The 22500-nt window shown below is 44.5% G+C and overlaps 1 protein-coding gene across 1 annotated transcript in view; it reads left to right on the top strand.

Annotated features, from left to right (window-relative positions):
• The window catches only part of LOC143110007 (MAM domain-containing glycosylphosphatidylinositol anchor protein 2), a 203066-nt gene that overhangs the window by 138174 nt on the left and 42392 nt on the right, over positions 1–22500 (top strand). Inside the window, exons 8-9 of the mRNA XM_076272827.1 lie at positions 1500–1793; positions 18554–18823. Coding sequence (XP_076128942.1) covers positions 1500–1793; positions 18554–18823 — 564 coding nt within the window. The remainder of the gene's footprint in view (positions 1–1499; positions 1794–18553; positions 18824–22500) is intronic.

Below are 22500 nucleotides of genomic sequence, written 5' to 3' on the forward strand. Positions count from 1 at the left end.
TGCATCTGTTTGTATGTTTGTGTGAATGTGTGTGTGTGTCTGTGTCTGTGTGTGTGTGTGTGTGTGTGTGTGTGTGTGTGTGTGTGTGTGTGTGTGGAGAGAGCAGACAGGAAATGAGAGGGTTGAATCAAGAAATTACCTCTGGCTGGACTAAATAGAGCACGATACACCTCTTTATAACTTTTCCTACGTAAGAGACCAGCCCAGGCTTAGTTTTCAGTGCACACACACACACACACACACACACACACACACACACACACACAGACACACTTATACACACACATATTGTTTCTTATGTGAAGAGACAAGAAGCAACAGGCTTGGCTGTGTGTGTGTGTGTGTGTGTGTGTGTGTGTGTGTGTGTGTGTGTGGAGGCAGTGAGGAGGCTGGTTTTGGCAAAACAGCTGGTGGAGCGTGGGTGTGGAATCAGAAGGTGATACTGAAGCGTATTCACATTAGATGCTTACTGGGCTGTTTGATGTGAGCGCGCGCACTGCTTACCCATGATGCCGTGTGACGGGCGATGTCTTCCTTCATTTCCCCGCGCCGTTTCTCCCCTCCCTCCTCGCGAGCCGCTCCTCTCCTCCTCATCATCAAGATACTTGTTCCACGCTCACTTCAAATCTGTGCTCAATCACAGACAATTAAAAAGTACCTCAGAGGAGGAGAACGTTGTTCTGAAAATGAAAAGAACCGTGCGCAACGATGAACTCACTCATCCTGCCGTCTCTTCCACCTTGTTACTCTGCTCTTCTGAAATCCTCAGCAGCCCGTGATGTCTCGCTAATCTTTAATGCGTGCTGCCTTACTCATGCAAATGACTAGTCAGGTCGCCAGCGGTGGGGGGATTGAAGAAGTCGACTTTGACGAGAGGATCAATCTTCTCATTCTCCACCGAGCTGCTGTTTTGTCTGCAGTGCTGCTCCGTGTGGTGTCTCAGGCTTGAATGGTTGGTCCCCAGCGCTACTGGGTGTGTCGAGGTCTGGTTTTGCCATGTCCTGAGTCCACAGGCCAGCAGTCACACACACACACACACACACACAGACACACACACAAACACACACTCACTCACATACACACACACACACACACACACACACAGACACACACACTGTCTCTCTCCCTGCTGCTGTGGGCTCCATGTCTAGTAGGGAGAGATCTCTCACTCGCCTGCATACCACTCTCTTATCTGCATTCCACTCACCTATGACTCTCCTCTCTTCTCTTCTCTCCTCTCCTCTCTCCTCTCCACTTCTGCTCTCCCCATTTTCTATCCTTTTCTCTCCTCTTCTCCTTTCCTCTTTGCTCTCTTGTCTGCCTCCATAACTCCCAACCTCAAACTCCTCACAGTCATAAAACTTGCCGCACCTTGCAATGTGTGTGTGTGTGTGTGTGTGTTGTGTGTGTGTCGTGTGTGTGTCGTGTCCTGAGCGGTCCGACCCGGCTGGCGTTCTAGAGCCCCATATCAGTCCCTCCTCTGTTCTTCTCTTTCTTAGTCCCGCCGAGTCTGGCGGTCCCGCGGGGCAAGTCACCCCTGGTGGCCCGTGAGGGCGAGACGGTGGAGCTGGAGTGTGTGGTTACAGGAAAGCCCAAGCCCATCCTGCTGTGGACGCGCGCTGACCGCGAGGCGCCCATGCCCGACGGCAGCGCCCAGATGGAGAGCTACGACGGCGTGCTGCGCATCGTCAACGTCTCGCGGGAGATGAGCGGACAGTACCGCTGCCAGACCAGCCAGTACAACGGCTTCAACGTCAAGCCACGCGAGGCTGTAGTCGAGCTCATCGTGCAGTGTGAGTACCCCCTGGCCTTCTCTGTGTGTGTGTTTGTGTCCGGACTGTGTCTTGTACAGTATGTGGTGATAGTGTGTGTGTGTTGTTGTTGTATGCAGGTGTCAGCTGTTTGCAGGGTTTGTCCTTTTTTGATTTTGCACGTGTGTGTGTGTGTGTGTGTGTGTGCGTGTTATCCCTGAATTCAAAATGAATTCCTTCATTTATTTATGTGACTTGGGCACACCTTGCTGGGTGTGGAAGTGCTCACCTGTACTGATATTATATCTGGTGAGTGTGGAAGTGAAGAACATTTGCCACTGGATCATTTTTCAAGTTTCATAGGACATGGAAATACATGCAAGTAGCCTAATGTTAGCCTGTCATTCACAAACCTTCTCAACGTTTCAAGAGAGAGGCATTTGTGAAATTGTCTTTGTACTTTGTACATTTCAAGCAAATTGCAGCAACACTTACTGTAAGTGGCCCAAAAAGTATACTCCTCATTATCCCTCCAGCAAAGTGTGGATTATAAAGTGGTTTTAAAACTACTTTTTTGCAGTCTTTTGAACATCTGCCCCAAGGTTACAAATTGTGGTTCCGTCATTGTCATAAGAATAACCGACAGAGGAGTCGCTTTTAACCCAGTGGTCCTGATTGCCCAGAAAGTAAAGGATTTCAAACAGCTTTCACCAGTTAATTCTGATCAAAGAATTCGAGAACTGCAACCGTGACTCCGTTGCTGTGTACATCAGTAAACAGAAAGCTGAGATGATGGACAAAGCCGCTGCATGGCCAAGAATATGTTCCAATGTTCCACAGAGTTGTCAGGCATGAGGAACAACAAAGAAACGTTACAGCGACCCTGAATGTAGCTCACCTCACAGATAAATGTATTGAAATATTCGAACCTCTGTAAATGAGGTGAGTGGTATTTCTATTGCAAAAGAGATTCTTACTGTATATAGTGGCAGACTGCCTAGTTAAAAAAAAATCTGTGGGTTTAGTTTCCAAAAAAAAATAAGAAGAAGAAACCAAAATTGCCATGACTGCACATAGTGGTGAGAATGAGCTAACACCCAGCTACAAACCCTTTATACAGACTGGTTACACACAAGGCAGTGACAAACTGGTCCCCATTAAAAATCCTTTGAGACATAGGTGCAGCTCAATCCTTTATTTTAGAAGGAGCATTGTCCAGGTTCTCCAACTAAATCATATTGGATTTTATTGAAGTCCCGCTCCACAAAGTCCAACTTCAGTGTGACGTGGTGACTGCTAGTATCCCTCTCTGCCAATCCTAGGAGTGTTGTTCATTCTACTGCGTGATCTCAGCGGAGGTGAAAAGTCTGTGAAAAGTCTGTAGCGCCACCTGAGACTGTTTCTGTGGCATTCTCCTCCTGTTGCAGACGAACATGCACAAAAATTCCCAGATGTGTTTCAATCTCGCGCTGTAATCCATGCCAGGTCACAATGTATGGATGCAACTGGAAATTTGTCTCAACTCCTATCAGCCAAATGTTCCTGACTCTGCCGTTGCTGCTAAACCTTTGATATGCAGTAGACCACAGCAGAGACAAAAATGAACAGCTAGCTGTAAAAACTATTCCTGTTTCAGGAGAAAAAATTGCTTCAACACAAAGAGCTGACCTGCTTCCCATCCCACTCATTAAATCTGCATAATTTCTCCATTGGCTGCTGTTGCCTCAGGGATATTTTCTCCGCAACAGTGTTTTGACGAGGAAGTGTCAACCTCATGTTGTCCCAGATGATTTGAATGCAGCCTTCCAGGTTGCTGTGCCCTATTTCTTGGTATTTTATGCCCCCAACGTTGTCTTCAAGGCAGCGCTGCCTAGAAAGGCACTAGTGTTAGGCATGGGTAAAGGTTAGGGTTAGGGTTAGGGTTGGGATTAGGTTTAGGATTAGGTGCCTTTAAATCAGCGGTGGCAGCGCTGCCTGGAAGACAACGTTGGGGGCATAAAACACCATCGAGGGCTGTGCCCTCAGACGAACAGAGTAAAATACTTCATGTCTCTGATGCTTTAGCAGGACATTTGGGTGTCAACAAAACCTACCATAGAGTCCTTCATTTTTATTGGCCTGGACTGAAAAAAAGTCAGTTTTTTTCTACATAACATGCAATGTTTGACAGGCAAACTCTTACTGTTTTTAAAGATGCAGATCACATCATTTTAATGTGTGGCCACACGTGAGGGTCTTTAAGAAAGGTGACATCTTTATCAAAAAGAAAGACCTTGAAAATGTCTTTGAATATAAGCTCCGAAATCGAGCTGTATTCCTGTGGTGGTCTCCAATTATCTGGTTTTATTTTTCTAGAAGTCAGTAACGATGACTTTAATTTGATTGTAGGGCAGTGGTGTGCGTCTTTTGTAATCATAAGTGTATGTGTCTGTCTTCTTGTGTAGGCGTTTTTGTGTTTATCTCCCTCTGTCTCTCTTCTTGTCATTCTGTGTGTGTGTGTGTGTGTGTGCATCCAGCCTTCCCACTACAGAGAAATAGTGTGTGTGTGTGTGTGTGTGTGTGTGTGTGTGTGTGTGTGTGTGTGTGTGTGTGTGTGTGTGTGTGTGTGTGTGTGTGTGTGTGTGTGTGAGTGAGTAAGCAAATGACAGATGAAGATGGCATCTTTGTTTGCCTGCCTGTTGTCTTAATGTGTCTATTTCCATTCATGATTGCCACACACACACACATACACACACACACACACACACACACACACACACACACACACACACACACACACACACATACACACACACACACACACACACACACACACACACACACACACACACACATACACATGCCACAGTCCTGGCTCTCTGCCTCCTCTCCACATTGTCTTTTGTATTGTCATCTCTCCTCAGCTCTGGGGTCAGAAACTGAGCCTGTGCAGTAAAAACAACCTGCTTATATTTTGTATTAAAAGAAAAATATTTGTAATGGTGGATATTTTAGAATATACCATGAAATGTACACAGTATACATTGGAAAAAGTCTGCCTCCTTCCAATGTAGGTTGAGACCGAGTATTTTTGCCTTGAATTCTGAGACGAGACCAAGTAAGCAAAAAAAGGTCTAAGACCGGACTCGAGTACTACAACACTAATTCACAATACACACTGCACTCAGACCACATTACTGTACACACTGTACTCAGAACAGCTGTGCTGATTGGGCAGCTAAAGTCAGAGTAGAGAAAATAGTCACAGTGTGTTAAATCACCATTTCTGCTTGAATGTGTTTGACCGTGCAGAGGTGACATTAACCAGCTGTAAAAGGAAACTAGAAAACTATGTGAACATTCCCATCACACTCTCACCTACACACACACACACACACACACACACACACACACGCTCGCTTGCTCTCTCTCTCTCTCTCTTTCTCTTTATTTATCTCTCTCTTGCCCACTAAAGCAGCCAGTCGTGGCAGGGTTCTCCTGTTTTTGTGGAAACGAAAGAACCGGAGGGTTGACAGCAGCAGAAACCCCCCTAACCCCCCCTCCCCCCTCCCCACACACACACACACACACACATAAACACACACATATCCTACTGAGACCTCACCCTGTTGTAAAAAGTCCCCCAATCCCCCAAGGCCTGGTGAGCAGGTGGACGATTGATTTACTCAGTGCCAGTCCGTTTGCAGTCCGCTTGTGGTCATTTGTCGAGATAGTGAAGGGGATACAGGCATCTGGCACTCACAGTCCTGGCACTCACAGTCCTGGAATGAGAGGAGGAAATAATTGTTGTTTGTTCTTCACAAATACAAACACACACACACACACACAAACACACACACACACAAACACACACACACACACACACACACACACACACACACACACACACACACACACACACACACACACAAACACACAAACACACACACACACAAACACACACACACACAAACACACACACACACACACACACACACACACAAACATTCACACACAGATTTGTGATAGATGTGGTTTGGATTTAGTATAGATACACTTTGGGTCTGACTTAGATCACAGTCTGTTGAGTCTGGCACAGATTCTGTTTGGATCTAGCTCAGGGTTTGGCCAGTTTCAGAACCAGCTTGGTTTTGGGCTCTGGCTACCTGTGTTGGCTTGCTCTGGCATGGCCATGGCAGCTCTCTCCAAGGCAACGACTGGACGCTGGGTGTGTTTGGAAGCCAAACTGTATTAAAAGCTTGTTTTGTTAATCGATGTCTGTTAAATATATCTAGGAAATTAGGGAGCTTTGGCCTGTCCATGGACTAACATTAACTTATTGATTAACAGTGTTTTAGCTGTATTTAAAGACTCGAACCAGAGCTTATTGTTCTACAGGGGAGGTTTATAAAGTATAGGGTGCAGGGCCGTAGTCACCATAGACATCGGTGACACGTCCCCCCCAATATTCAGATGTGACCAAAATGTCCCCCCCAATATTCGGACATAGAAAAATAAAGAAAGAAAAAAACGCTATAGGCTACTACAGGAAACCAACAAGTCCCACCATCTGAAATGCAATCAAACGTAAATAACGCACAAATTAGTGAGCTATTGATGGTTTCAGAGAGAGTAGCCTACACTGTGAGTGGTTTGTCCTGGTGGTTTTGCGTTTTCCGTTAGAGGCGTGTGCTATCAAAAGCTTCCTGCACCCTACTGCAGTGTGGGCTGTCAACAATATAGCAAAATATACCGGTCCAATTCTCACAAAACTTGTTGGAATGGTGTAGCACTGTCTAAGGAAACCCCATTCATTTTTGAAGCTGATCAGAATCAAAGGGAACTTTGAAGCATTTTCCTTATTGTAGCCTATTTTCTCGCAATGATAGTTGAAGTGAAACGTAAAAAATGAAGTGAAACGTAGGTCCTTTTATTTGAATTTGTGCGTGCCTGTGTCATTCATTTCTTTCACATGTCTTACAACATAAATAATGCATTCATATGCTAGTAGTAATGTCAGAAATGAACCGGTTTATAAGCCTCTTAGAAATGGTTGTTGCATCTTGCATGTTACATTTAGATGCGCACTCAATCGCGCATCCATGCAGGCAAAACATAGCACTCAAATGTGGCGACGGCACAAAAGTTGAAAAAACTTTTACAATGGCGGTGATAGCCTACAGTTAATGTGAATCGCGGACAATAACCAAAGAAAGGAATTTCCACCTCCATTCACCAAATAAAGGTTGTGTTTCTACATGTTAACACAAAATGTAATTTCTGTCAGAAACCAGCCTATAATGCATAGGGTAACTTGAGGTGAGTCAGACAGAAGAGGGACCTGACTTAGTAGGCTAGTCTATCTTGAATCCCATCCCTTTCAAACTACCTTAAAATTGTGCAATTAGCCACCAGAATAATAAAATCAAAATACAAAATATGATTGGGCTATAGGTTCAAACCTATGAGTAAGAATTCAGTGTAATAGAGGTTATCAAAGATAGTCTTGTTTGTATTTTCTTTTAAAATATTTAGGAGACAAATGGAGTCATACCACAGGTCTATGTCCAGGGATGGATTATTGAATGGACCTACTGGGCCCAAGAGCTCAGGGGGCCCTGAAGCCTAAGACTGTGTGAAGTTGCTTCTCCGCCCTTCTCTTCTATTTCCCAAAAAAACTCACAAGTCGTCATAATATAAAGGGTCATTTTTTTTTTTTAAATCTTCCGGGGGAGTATGCCCCCGGGCCCCCCTATCTTAACTGGGGAGGGTTTTTTTGCATCTATGCCCAGGGGTTCATAATCCATCCGTGCCTATGTCCGTCAAAAGTTTGGTATATCCTAATTGACTTAACTAATGACTTGTTTGTGATTTTAATAATATTTTTGCATGGCAGGAAATGTATTGAAATTCTGTTATTGAAATTCAGACTGCACCACAGATTTGGTCCCCCCCAATGTTGATATGATGGCTACGGCCTTGATAGGGTGCCTCTAGGCATTGGACAATGGGAGGCTCAGAGAATAACAAAAAACAGACTTTTTTTCAAAGGCTTGCTGGGTATGTTTTGGATGTTGTCAAAAACTAGTCAGACACTATTCACAACAGACATCACTCTCCCACCCATATGCCCCTAACCCTTCTATTGTATTATATAGTCCCTTCTACTATATAACCCTTCTATTGTAGTGTTGTAATGCTGCTGTCCATCCACAACAGCAGCATTACAATTTTTGTTTATCAATTATAATAAGCATAAACCGGTGTCTGAAACTGTGCCAAGACGGATAGATACACTGCTGCTGCCGCTGCTTGTGGCTTAGCTAGCATAGCTGCTACTGCTGCCGCTGCTTGTGGCTTAGCTAGCATAGCTGCTACTGCTGCCGCTGCTTGTGGTTCAGCAAGGGTCCTCTCCATCTTGTGGTGAAACAAAGTCGAGCAATAGTCACAGATGAAGTGCTAGACATCCCCCCCCCCCCACCCATTTACCTCAACTCCCTGGGATTGTCTTGTGAGACAGGCCACACGTAACACCAAGCTGGTAATGACTCCATCTCATAAGCTAAATTAATGAGATTTTGATGGGCTCTGAAGAACGATTTAAATGAATTTCTGCTCAGAAAGTGATTGTGATTATGTACGGAGAGTGCCGTGTGGCAGAGGTTAACGGCTTCGTTCCAAGCTGAGGGAGATGTAATTGTGAACACACACATACACAACACACACACACACACACACACACACATAACAATAATTATCTGGGTCTATTGTGTGTCTTCTTGTCCACATAGACAATAATAGAGCATTGCTAATGCATTTCATGTGTACACAGGTATCAGTTCCTACCAGTTTCTTCCTATCAGATTCTTCATTTTGTGAGCGATTAGGTGGATTAAATAAAAGTGATGGGAACAGCCAGTGGGTATGGTAAGTCATTGATTATGGGGTATACAGTATGAATTAGATTATATGGAACTAGCAGCACACACAGACAAGAATAGCACACTCTGTCACACACACACACACACACACACACACACACACACACACATACACACACAGATCTGTGGAGAGGAGAATGGAGAATGGAATGAGTGTAGGGGAATGAGCATAAATAAATTAAACAACTATTGATACAACATTAAAATAAAATGAAATATTACATGATCCCAAACATGCTGACAAGATGGAGGGGCTGGGGAAATAAACCTCGCTCTCGTTTTTCCCAGGCGAGACAGGGTATTTAATTAGAAATCCATGCCCCATTGAGCACAATTACGCCATATTCATTCAAACAAGGTGTGTAGCATCTAGCAGCTAGGAGAAATCAGTGATAGCTGGCAGCGTAATTTCATCTCTGAATGCTCTTCTGTGTGTTCTGTGCTAGCACTTCATCCGTCTCCACCAGAGTGTTTGAGGGATGTTGAGCCAAGTGGGATGAATTTGTGTGTGGAGTTCTCTCTCTCTCTCTCTCTCTCTCTCTCTCTCTCTCTCTCTCTCTCTCTCTCTCTCTCTCGTGTGTGTGTGTGGCAGTCCATATGATGTTTCAGTTCAATTGGTCACTTTGGTTGGTATACACACACTCTTTCTTTGAAAATCCAACACTCTAAGCACACTTGCGCCTGTATAAAGAGCCAACACACACTAACACACCAGGAATTGGCAGATACCAGCACACCTTACAGTAACAAAAACAAACACATCAGCCTTGGCAAACACACCTGAACATTGAAACGGTATTGATTCTTTATATCTTTTTTCGACACAGTTAATGTAAGATGTCATGTTTATGTTGCTGCTGCAAAACTGTGTGTGCCTCATGAAAGAGCGATGTGTTCGACTTGTGTGTTTCTTGAGGCCAATATCTGTGTGATTCGAGTGTTTGAACCATTGTACGAGACTGGTGTGTGCGGTGTGTATGTATGTATGTATTGATGTGTGTGGGGGCGGTGGTAGCGTACCTGGGCTAGCATGCAGTAGCCAGTAGCCATCGTTGAGTCCTTGAGCAAGCCACTTAACCCCAATTACAATGGCCCTTGTAATATAATTGATATATGTAAGTCACTTTGGATACAAGTGTCTGCCAAATGTAAATGTAATATGTATGCCTGTTAAAGCTTGTGTCTGCAGAGCATACAGTAAACTTTTCATCATACTCAATGATTTTCACATTTACAGTAGGACTTTATCTCTGACCACTTTCAAGCCATGGCATTTTGACATTTTGATGTAAAAATTCAGTATGTTTTTTTTTTTTTTTTTTTTAAACCCTGGTGTCTAAACGGCTGGTCATCACGTCTGGTGTAGCCAGTTCCATTGATTATAAAGAAAGGCAGTTGTTGCAGCGCTTCAGTTCCATGCCTGGTGTAGCATGCCTGTGAAGGCCCGTAAAGGGTCACGGTGGTTTAATAGCAAGTCTTGGGCCACTTCAAAAGACTGAACCCATAGAAGGACCGGAGCACACGAACAGTTGAACCAAGCTTTAATGGTGCTGGTGACTAACGTTTCGAAGTGGACATCGTGTTCTTTAGAGTATATATAAAAATAAAAAAAAATCAGTCACAGAGCTTGTGGTGCTGCGCTCTTTTTGGCCAGGGCCTGACTGTCGTGCTGCTCTCTGCTTGGCAGGCACCATTGTTCAGATTGTTCAGCAAACAAACACTCCACACCCCAGAGGACTTCTGTCTGGAAATCAGTGCTGGCAGCAAACCACACACACACACACACACACACACACACACACACACACACACACACACACACACACATACACACACACACACAGAACAGGTCACAGCCAGCTGTTCCGGATACAGATACAAACTGAGCACACTAATGTTCCCGCTCTGCTGGCAGCACACACAGACACACACACCCACACACACACAGACACACACACACAGACACACACAGACACACACACACAGACACACACACACACCCACACACCCACACACACACAGACACACACACACACCCACATACACACCCACACACACACAGACACACACACACAGACACACACACACACCCACATACACACCCACACACACATATAGGGAGATGTCGTGCAAACAGACAATTCTTCAAGGCTATGCACTCATCTCTTTTGTATCAACCTGGCCTGGAACACAAACGCCCTGTTGCTATGGTGATGCAATATTGTTTATATGACCCTGAGTGTTCCACAGTGTCAGAGAGAATCCAATCTGGCTGCGCTAACTCATAGATTGCAGAATTTTTACATAAAGCTAAAGCTATAAAGCTAGTTTTGGGATTTCTGCCTGTATATTTTTTAACAGTTAGCGAGAAACAAGCACTGTTACATTTTTAGTAGCCAGCAAGCAATGAAGCACAGCCATGTTTATGAGCTAGTAATACAAAATGCTTGAGGTATTGCCCTCCTGCATCACCTGTCTTACATTAGGCCCTGATTTAAATGCTGGGCAAAGTACAAAGTCTGAAGTCTAAAGCTTGCTTAATATCTATGCAAAATCTATTTAAGCAATAAGCCCAGAGAGGCCGTAGTTTACACTGATTTTAGAACAGCTAAGGGGCGTTGTTAGGCACGACGCACAAACAGGTGGGTCAGCTAAAAGCTCTCACGCCATTGATTCATGCACGAGAACTTAGCTCATAGTCTGACTTTGCCCAGCATTTAAATGAGGGCCCTGGTCACTGGCCTGGCACCACTGATGCTGCTGGTGCTGCTGCTGCTGGAGCCCAATCAGCTAGTGTCAGCTGCTTTTACTGTCTGAAAAGTAAATGTATTGTTGTCGTGAATGCTTAACATAAATGGACATTCGGAATATGAGAGAATAAGGAGAAAGAGAAGAGATAGTCCTCTGCACAGTGCCTAACGGCCGAGGTAGTTAGAGGACATCTCGGTGTGTGTGTGGAGTCTGGCTGGGGAATGGAGCTCTCTGCTAAAGCACAGAGGAACAGCAACAGTGTGAGAACACACTGTTAATGAGGGGGGAGAGAGAGAGAGAGAGAATGAGACAAAACATTCGTAGTAGTAAACTCCCGAAAAAAAGTGTGAGTGAGAGAAAGCAAGAGAGAGAGCAAGCATGTGAGTGTGTGTATGTGTGTGTCTGTGTGCATGTGTTTATGCCACCATGAACAACAATGATGTATTAGTGTGCTCTACAGGATTTTATCTATTCAGACCCATAGGGCACAAAGACACACACACACACACACACACACACACACACACACACACACACACACGCACTTAGCGTGCTAAATAAGTGTGAGTAATTGGAGGCCAAATGTTTTAATAACCCATTTTCACAGAACAGCAGCGAATTGATCATGCATGTTGAATGAGTTCAAAATGTCAGTGCTTGCATGGCCTGCAAGGTCAGCCATGCCCTGGACACTTACAGAGAAACCCTCTGTGGTCAAAGCATTGGAGTAGCGTAATCATTGTGCAGTTAGTGCAGCACTTTTATAGTCTGTGAATTCTTGCTGTCAGCAGCGTTATAGCAACAGATAGCTGAATGTTGAAAATGTCCTGTATTTTGGGTTAGGGTCCTGGGAAATCTCCCTTATTTTTCAAAGCTCAAATATTGACAGGTATGTTTGTAAATTCAGTCACAAACTTTGAACATGTGCTTATGTATGATATGTAGGGCCCTATCATGACATTCTAAAGTCATCTAGTCATAAATCGTCATTCGTCAAAAGTCTATTCAAATTTAGTAGGATGTCCAGTTCACATTGGGAGGGGTTTCGTTATCAAACGTGGAGCGCATGGCGCAACAAGGTGTTCCTAGGTTTTTTAATCAGTCATATGGGTGTGTTTGGGGCGTAACATCATTTAAACCAATGAGAATGACATCTGTCATTCCCTTTAACGGCGCAAAGCGCGATATGTCAAATAAATGCAACGGTATTTTGGCATTCAACGGCGCATTTGAAGGAGGCTGCTTGCGAGACCGTATGGAATAGTCATTCTTAAACCATGCTTTACTAAAACCTAGCATAGCCTTCATGCATTTGCACTAGTCTATTATTTGAACTCATTGGCAAAGTGAAACTAACTTCACCAAGGTGTCAGTCAACGACAAGACAGTTATATGCAGTTACTTTCACTATTGACTGACAATAGGTTACCATCGAAAACATAGGCTGGCAATCTATCTGATAAGATCTGGAAAACCTTTCCTTCCATTTCACCATTAAATCAGACATTACGTATAAATGCTGGTGATCAATGGCTCTTTTAGTGTTTCTCAATTTAACTTCCAAGTCTGCAGACATTGCCGGGTACGAACATGGTGAGGTTGAATGCTCCATGCTCGTTAGTCTAGACTCCAGGAGACTCAGGGAGGGAGGAACTCATCAGAATGACGGACTTGTGAAGCTTTTATAAGCATACTGCCTTTTCAGCTGTGTCTCTGGATGATATAACACAGCAGGGAAAGAGGATAGAGAGATAGATGGACGGGTGGATGGAGGAGAGAGAGATGGAGGAGAGAGAGATGGAGGAGAGAGAGGAAATAAGAGAGGAACTAAAGTTAGTTAGTAAAGCAATCCTGTGTCATACCCTATGAGATCTCCATGGGAAGCCCCTGTTCAAGTCAAGTCAAGTCGGCTTTATTGTCAATTTCTTTACATGCACTGGTCATACAAACAATTTAAAATTTCGTTTCTTACTTTCCCATGCAGACATAGACATACTTTAAATACAGACATAGACATACTTTAGACATAGACATAGCCATAGACAATAAAAAATTTAAATATACAGACATACCACATACAGACATTAAAGTGCGAGACTGAAATATAGAACATATATCAAAATATAGAAATATAGAACATATATCAAAAAAATAGAGGTAGTTGTGTTGTATATTTACATAGTCCTAGCGTAACCTTCTGACAGAGTAGTAGTAGCAGCAGCATTGTGGCAGAGTGATAAATAACATTGATAACATTTACATGAAGTTTAAACTTGTGCTTGTGTGACCCGTATATTTACATTGATATGCAGTCATTTCAAGTATATCAGGCTTGATATGAAGCAGCAACACGTTAGGCTGCGCAGTCACAGTGCAGTTCCACAGGGCGGTCCTGGGGGGGGGGGGGGGTTAGGGTATACAGGATCCTAGGGTCCTAGGTTCCTGGCTGGCTGGTGGGTGGGGGGGGGCTGTCAGTGATGGGAGAGTGGGTAGAGTGTTCAGCATCCTGATTGCTTGGTGGATGAAGCTACTTGCAAGTCTGGTGGTGCGGGAGCGGAGGCTCCTGTACCTCTTTCCAGAGGGCAGGAGGCTGAACAGTTCGTGTGCAGGGTGGGTTGTGTCCTTGACAATCATTAGTGCTTTGTGGGTGAGGCGGGTGGTGTAAATGTCCTGTAGGGAGGGGAGTGGTGCTCCAATGATCCTCTTAGCTGTGTTAACAATGCGCTGGAGGGTCTTCCTGTTCTGATCTGTGCAGCTTCCGCCCCACACTGTGATGCAGCTGGACACGATGCTCTCGATGGTCCCTCTGTAGATTGTGGTCATGACGGGAGGCGTGGCACTTGCCTTCTGAAGCCGTTCCCATTCTGACCGCACTTGTGTCTGTGTTAGAGGATTTGTGTTAAAGATGAATAGCACTCCACTGGTGTTCTGGAGTCCAGGGGCGCCTGCAGGAATTAATGCTATGGTACGCACACCCATCACCAAAAAAAAAAATCACTCGTGAACAATATTTGTCCGTTTTAGGTCCGTGCATTGGTCAGCAAAAAAGTAGCCTACATAGCATAACATCCACATGCAATAATACAATGACAATGTCTACAATGACCTATTCATTTGGACAACTTGATACAGCCCTATACAGGCTAAAGTTACCTTTAGTTTTGTTCTAGCGTAACGTGACGTCTGGCTTTAGTGCAGTCTAACGTTCTGACAAGCACACCAATTGCTTACCTTGTTCTTGCCCATCTGGAATAACTCCTAGCTTTGCTGCCTCCATCCTTTCTGTTTTCGTTGTTTAAACTTGTGATATCCATGATGAGTATTTAGTGAATTAGCTCAACATTGTGTGCTGATAACCAGATATAGATAGCCGAGTAAAAGAAAACAACAAGTAGCCTATTGCGTGTCTGCGTGCGTATTCTCTCTCCTGCTCAAACAAAATGCGTGCACGTTAATTTTGATAACGTGTTCACTAACTTTACGTAATAGAAAATGGTAAATAACCTAATGGCATGCAGCTAAAGGGATACTGTGCATAGTTGGGAAGGTATGGTAGGCCAATTTGGTGTGAATACACACACACACACAAGGGAAATTTTCTGTTGTTGAGTAGCTTGATGGTACGGACAGTGCGTACGGACGTACACCTGCAGGCGCGCCTGCTGGAGTCATACCAGCCCAGACATGGTCAACTACAACAGCACCATCAGAGCAGAGTGAGCCAGAAATCTCATTTCATCAACAGTGGGTTGGAATTGCTTGGGGTCTCTCTTGTTTAAAGCAACACCATAATGTTTGTTTACCTTAAAGGGAAGCTCCGGTCTAACAACAGGCTAATGTTTATTTTTGGATGTGACCAAAACAATGTTTAGTTACACCCGTTATCATCCACAAGTAGACCCTAAGTTGTTATTATTCTGGAGTTTCCCATAAAATAACGGCTTCAGATGCATCTTGATTTTACACTGACTTATAATGCAGAGAATGGCTTCTCCGCCACTGCCTAACAGTGGACTAAGATATGTAATGATGTTGTTACAGATAGGAACGTGACTATTCTTTTCAGTGCACTGGGTACCACCTTAGTGCAAAATAACAAAAAACTGATACCATTGGCTATAAAGACCAATTCTTCCATTGTGTTGCTGGAATAGGCCTCTACTGAAGGACAAACAACTGAAGTAAAAATCCCTTAAAGGTACAATCAGCGATTCTCAGCGATTTCTCACCCATACCACTTTTTGTCACATTCTGCGAAAATCTCCTCCATTCTATAAGTACTGTATGTATAGTTCTGGCATAATCTATCTATAGTATCTATAGTTCTGGCATAAAAAAAAGGAAAGTGGAGCAAGTCTATCCCCCAAACAAGGGGAGTTTAAGGAGGGGAGTGGTTAGTTCACTCTCTGGTGTTTTGTTGGTGTTTGGTTCAAATATCAACGGATGTGATATCATCCAGAATCGCTGATGGTACCTTTAACAGTACAAATGCTAAAGACTCAAGGTTGGCTTAACCAACTCATCCAGCAGGTATGGGCTTACCGCATCATGCCTGCTGTTGTTAAATAATACTTTTTAGGAGCACCGAAGCATTTACCTGCTGTTGAAATCAGACATCTCTGTCTAGGTCGGATTTAAAAGATCAGACGAGCCTTGTATTTGCCAGGAACACGCGGTAATGAAAGTCAATGTACCTGAGCTACCTGAGCTTTCAGGAGAGACACACAGGGGGTACATGGTCCATTCAGAGGGGAATGGAAACATGGGCTTGTGTCTGTCAAGGATAAAGCTGCTCCACTTCCTCGTGTACAACTAGCACTTCACCAGAAAGGTTCTGAATCTGCTTGTGTGTCTATGTGTGTGTGTGCGTGCGTGCGTGCATGTATGCGTGCGTGCGTGCGTGTTTGTGTGTGCGTGCGTGTGTGTGTGCGTGTGTGTTGAGTTACCCAACAGCTTTTTCCTGTATGTCCTTTTTGAGACATATTTTGACCTTTTTCTGTGTCGTGGAGCGGCAAACTGCACTTACCCCAATTTAACGAAGTGCCACTCAGCCAGGGCCGCAGATGCACACCACCATTGCCATCACGACATCAGAACATGGTGCCAGCCACGCAACTCTGATCCCGCCGGTGAAGATGCGAAGTAATTTCACCACGTTTGTGTGTTAAGGTTGCCTTGTCCTAAAGCAACTTATGCGTTTCTGCATCAATGTTGCTTTCTCTCAAAGTAACTTCAGTATTCTGAGTATTTTTATTGTTAAACTGGCATCGTCTGGAAGTACACAGGAACAGGCACGCTCAACTTCAACCTGTTGTGTGTGTGTGTGTGTGTGTGTGTGTGTGTGTGTGTGTGTGTGTGTGTGTGTGTGTGTGTGTGTGTGTATGTATGGTGTATGCGTGTTTGTGCAGCTGCTCGATGAAGCTGCTTCAATGGACTTCAGAATATATGCTTTTTGTGTGCAGTGAAACTAGTGTTTACTGGATAAATGCTTCAAAAATGTTGTTTCTCACCCTGTCTGGGAGTAAATGGGGCTGTGGGCTGAGAAGGATGCTGGACTTTTGTATAACGATTGCAATAACTGTCAAAGTGGCTGAACCTCGACAGCGTTTCGATGTCGAGATCGAAAAATTTTAGTCTAGGCTGTTGGCTGTCAGAGTGTTGGCGGGTGACGAGAGGCAAGCAACTGCTCATTGTCAAGTATTTTCCAGCAATATAGTCTGTTTCTTCATAACCTAGGCCTACTGTAAAAAGTGTGGGAAAGCTATGTGAAGTAGCAGCCAGACAAATCTACTATTGTTTACCTATTTTTTTAAACCCATTTGATGGTCTTCCTTACACCAGAGAGTGAGAATATTACAGAAAAGCGTATTACATTAAGAATGGATTAAGTTCAATAATCACAGAGAAACCCAGGCATGCAAAATGCTATCAAATAGCCAGCCTTTTCAACTCCCCTGGACCTGGCTGGAAGTGCTGTGGTTATATAGCTGACTTGGCCATGTATTAAAACTCTCAGTAAGTCTTAACAGGGTTTGGGGGATCTGGGTAACTTTAGCGCACAAAGGGCAATCTATATAGTAGCCTAATAATGCTAAAGCAGTCATTTTATGACAGCCTCTCGTATTTCAAAGAGCAGCATCCGCCACTGGTGTGTGTGTGTGTGTGTGTGTTTGCATGCTGCACTGACTGTTTGATGTGAATTTAAAATGTTGCTTTGAGAAGGCATCTCAAGGCTGTGTGAAAAAGAGGATGATTTCATTGTTTGCTCTCAGGCTGTAAGATGAAAGGTGTTCCGCACGTGCTCACAGCCAGAGTCCCATGTGATGTTTACCTCATCTCACCATGTGTCATACATTTCAACACTTCACTGGCTTACTTTTGTCTCATCATTCACTCACTAAAACACACGCGCACACACACACACACACACACACACACACACACACACACACACACACACACACACACACACACACACACACATATACACACACACATATACACACATACACACACACACACATTTGAGCTGGAATGTGTTGCATTTGATTTTACACTACTACAGCCATGGTAAATGCACAGGTTGTGTATGGACAGTATAGTTGAGACTGAGAGCAGCAATTCATTAAACATCAGCAGTGAACAGTGTGTGTGTGTGTGTGTGTGTGTGTGTGTGTGTGTGTGTGTGTGTGTGTGTGTGTGTGTGTGTGTGTGTGTGTGTGGTGTGTGTGTGTGTGTGTGTTCTCCAAGCAGTCGTGTCATTTTTCCAGCTGTCTCAGCTTGAAGGGTTCCCACGGTCATGGAAACCCTGGAAAAGTCATGGAATTGTACAATCCCATTTTCCAGACCTGAATTCAGTAGATTTATTGAAAGTTTTGGAAAAGTCAAAAATGTTATTTATGTCATACTATTGTGAGGGTGATTTCTGTTTGGGAGATTGTGTGTGTGTGTGTGTGTGTGTGTTGTGTGTGTCTGTGTGCATGTATTTGTGTCTATCTGCTTTCTGACGCTATCACTGTGTCTGTATGTGTGTGTGCATTTTGTACAGTATATTCTGGAAACACTCTTGTATCCTGATGACATCCCTCTCTCTGACCTCCTTCTCCTCCTCTTCCTCCTCCTCTTCCTTAGACCCCCCGACTGTGGAGCCGACACACCTGGAGATCCGTCAGGGTCTAGGCCGGACCGTGGCCATGAACTGCCGGGTCCTGCGAGCGCACCCGTCGCGGGTCTTGCGCTACGAATGGCGCCTGGGCTCCAAGCAGCTGCAGTCGGGCCACTTTGACTCGCGGGACGAGACGGAGTACACAATCCGCGCGCTGGCACGAGAGAACTACGGCGAGTACGTCTGCGAGATCATCAACGAGGCTGGCGCTGGGAGATGCGTCTTCAACGTCACCGGTAAGGACGGGATCAATCCGCATCTTGATTGGTCAATCAACCAATCAATAATCCATTCAATCATCCATTCAACTAGTCAGTCTGACCCTTTGATAATCAGCCTCCCAGCCAGGCAGTCAGTTGTAATCACTGTAGCTATCATCATATTGTGTGGTAAAACAAATTGTTTTTAAACTAACAAATGTTGGTGAAAGCATTGCATTTAATTTTATTTTCAGGCGAATAATTAACTAAGTTTAGGGCTTTCTGTCTCTAAAATTCCTGTCAACCATGTGAACCTCTGGACCCAATCATGGCTCAGTAAGCCCTTCAGCCTCATCTTTCCTCTGACATTCGGCTGTGGGTCAGTACTAGACATGAATTGAATCTATTAAACCACTCAGATGATCAATTGTACACTTAACCAGTCAATCACAAGCTCAATCCTCAAGTCATTCATTAGGCTCGTATTATCACCAATAGGTCAGTGAAAGCTTGTGTATTGATTTTCTAGCCCCGACCATGTGGCTGTGGGCATTTGCTCTGTGTCAACACAAACACTGTTCCCAACACAAATATGGTTGATGTGATTTTGTTCCTGCATTTGCATCTGTCACAGACACTTATCTTATAGACACTTAGGTCTTATGGCCTTTGCATGCATTGTTTCAAAAGTCTCTTGCGGTCTTTGATATATTTCCACATATTCCTGTGTGTAAGTTCTTGTAGCTACTAGGCCACATTGAAATACATGTATGCTGTTTGTGCTAACACCCACATCTTTGGTCTAGTGACAACTACATAATAAGGTTAATCAGGCAAGAAGAGGGATGTTCTTTTACTGCTTTGCACTTATTTTCTTTTACACCATGTGGGCTGTGCTTCCTCCAGACTCCATCTGCACAACACTGAGGTGATGGCGCTAGTCAACCCCAGTAATTATGTTATTATAAGTTTATATAAGCGCTTTCCTTGTAACCACTTTGATGATTCAGTTGCGTTAGTGTTTGGCTTTGTTTTTATGTTTTGTGCTACAAAGCACTTTCATTTGTTACTTAAGACAAATGTTTTCCCTTGGTGGGTATTGAAAATAATAACAGTAACCCATATAGAGTTTCTTCGCATCTTACGCGGGCTAAGTATGGCTGTAGAAACATCAAACTCGGCCCAAATCCCAGGTGCTCCAACACAAGCTGTAAGGATAAATCTCTTGATCTACCTATTCTCAGCTCTAAATCACCGTAAGCATAGCTTTGGCAATGCAGCAGTCTAAGTAACAGCTGTGCACTTTAGTTATTTACTACCAAATTAGTTGCAAAACAGCCACTTGAAAAAACACAGGTGTATGATCACAGCATGGGCTCATTTTCTCTTGTTTTAGACTAATAAATTGTAAGGATATATAGTGGATATGGACATAGTGGATAATGGGCTATGGGTATATGGCTATGAATGCCAAGTCCTGGGTACAGTATATAAATGGTATACAAACATAATGGCTAATTCCAGCCAATCAACATGTTGCTTCACGAATACAGAAGGTATGTGTCATTTGATTGGCTGTTTAGCTCAAATATCAACCCCCTTTCACCAGAAACACGGACTGTTCTTTTAATGATGTAGCCCTTCCTCCTGATATGGTCATACACCACTTAGGAAACTCCACACGTAAGACAATATGTTCTTTCATCTTAAGGTACAAATTGCCTCTGTGAGATGGAGATTCTCCTGTCATACAATGCCGTGATAGAATGGAAAGGAATGATATGCCACCAGCACTAATGTCTGTGAGAAAATCTGCATTTGAAAAGCCAGGAAATGAGAGGATTTGTAGAAAGATCTATGTCTTTGCATACATAGCACTTGAGGCGAAATGTGATCGAGAAATGTGATCCTTGGCCGTGTGTGTGTGTGTGTGTGTGTGTTTGTGTGTGTGTGTGTGTGTGTGTGTGTGTGTGTGTGTGCGTGTGTGTGTGTGTGTGTGTGTGCGTATGACACATCTGGCAGTGTTTGTGTGTGCCTGTAACGCGGGGGTGGTTTATGAACCCCTGCGGCTGTTTGCCCGGAGCTGAAGGTGAGTCACAGCTGCAGGCTGGGCAGCGAAGCCCAGCCGCGCCATCAAGAGCGATCCGTCAAAGACCGGTCCTACCTGCAGCTGCCAGAGGGCAGAGCTGGCGACAGGTTCCATCAGCCTGGCACTGCCCACCTGACTGACATCCCAACGGGGATTCTCAGGCCACCTGCGAAGAGCAGCCTCACACAGCCAATAGCTTGGCAGGCTAGCTGTATCATGGGCTAACAGGCTAACTGTCTCTAAGAGAGACTGCAACCCTGCAGTGGACAGCATAAACTGCCATTTGCAAACACACACACACACACACACACACACACACTTGCTTGCTTGCTTGTGGTTGTCCATCGAATCTGATGATGACGTCCACTTCTGTCTTTTAACGGTGAATTTTCTGATGGCTGAATAGTCCTATCCTGGATCCACAGGTTCTATTGCAGGTGGGGCATGTAAACATGGTATTGGTGTTGCTGGCAGTCATGGGTGTGTTCCTCCTGAGCCTTCTTTGTTGTCTCCTGACTGTCCTTTCCTCCTCTAGTGTTTGGGTCCCATCTAGACATAACTGCCGCCAGATGTTGCGGTCAGCAGCCATGCTCTCCAGGTCCCCTGGTTTGATTTTGCACCTCTTAAGCGCTGTCTTCAATTGGTCTCACACACACACACACACACACACACACACACACACACACACACACACACATGCACATACACAGAGCAATGCACACATACTCACAGTTCAATCCATGCAACAGAGTCTGTGTCTGTCACTCATTTCTTACAAAGAAACACACACACACACACACATTCACTCACCCACATACACACAAAATAGCTCTTTGAAGCAAATCTTTCTGTCTTGTCTCCACTTGCTGTCCTCAGCAGGAGGTTTTCTGAGATGTTAGCTCTCCACTAGTGTATTAGCACCCCACACACTTGCAGACACACACTCACACAGACACACACACTCACTCTCTCTCTCTCTCTCTCTCTCTGTCTCTCTGTCTCTCTCTCTCTCTCTCACACACACACTCTCTCACACACCACACACACATGCCTCTTTTCCTCATCCCTCTCCTCCCTCCCTTCATCCCAGAACATTCCGCCATCTTCACCATCTGGACGTGGCAGTTGCTGCCAAAAGGTGCCCCTGGGGAAACCCAGTCTCCTCCACTTCCTGATTATCCACTAAATCCGGCCCTCTTTACCCACAGTTCCCTGCGGGAGGGCGTCTTAGCCGGTGTGCTGCACAGCAAACGTGACATTTCCGAGGATAATCGCTGTGCCTCTTCTCACCCTCACACTTCTCCGCAGCTGTTCGGCATCGTCTACCGTCTTTCTCTCGTCCTGCGCACCCAGGCACATCAGACAGCCGGGCATGAACGTTGGCTGGCATCACCTGCCAAAGCTCTTCGCTAAAGCTCCGCACCACTCCGCTCCTCTACTGTGAAAGAGAGAAACGCGGGGAGCTGTTTGTCGGATCGTGTCTGTGACGTGTCTGTGACTCCTCATGTGCACCGAGCCTCATCTAGCCAGTTTGAGCGTTATCTCCCCTGTTTCAATTTTGTGGCATTTTACACTCTCTTGATTATGTTAAATTATCATTTTACTTCAAACTAAGTGATTTTCA

The sequence above is a fragment of the Alosa pseudoharengus genome, unplaced genomic scaffold (genome assembly GCF_046254945.1).
Source record: "Alosa pseudoharengus isolate Yale_2024_CS ecotype anadromous, Long Island Sound unplaced genomic scaffold, YU_APseudo_1.1 YU_APseudo_1.1_scf_7, whole genome shotgun sequence".
NCBI lineage: Eukaryota > Metazoa > Chordata > Actinopteri > Clupeiformes > Clupeidae > Alosa > Alosa pseudoharengus.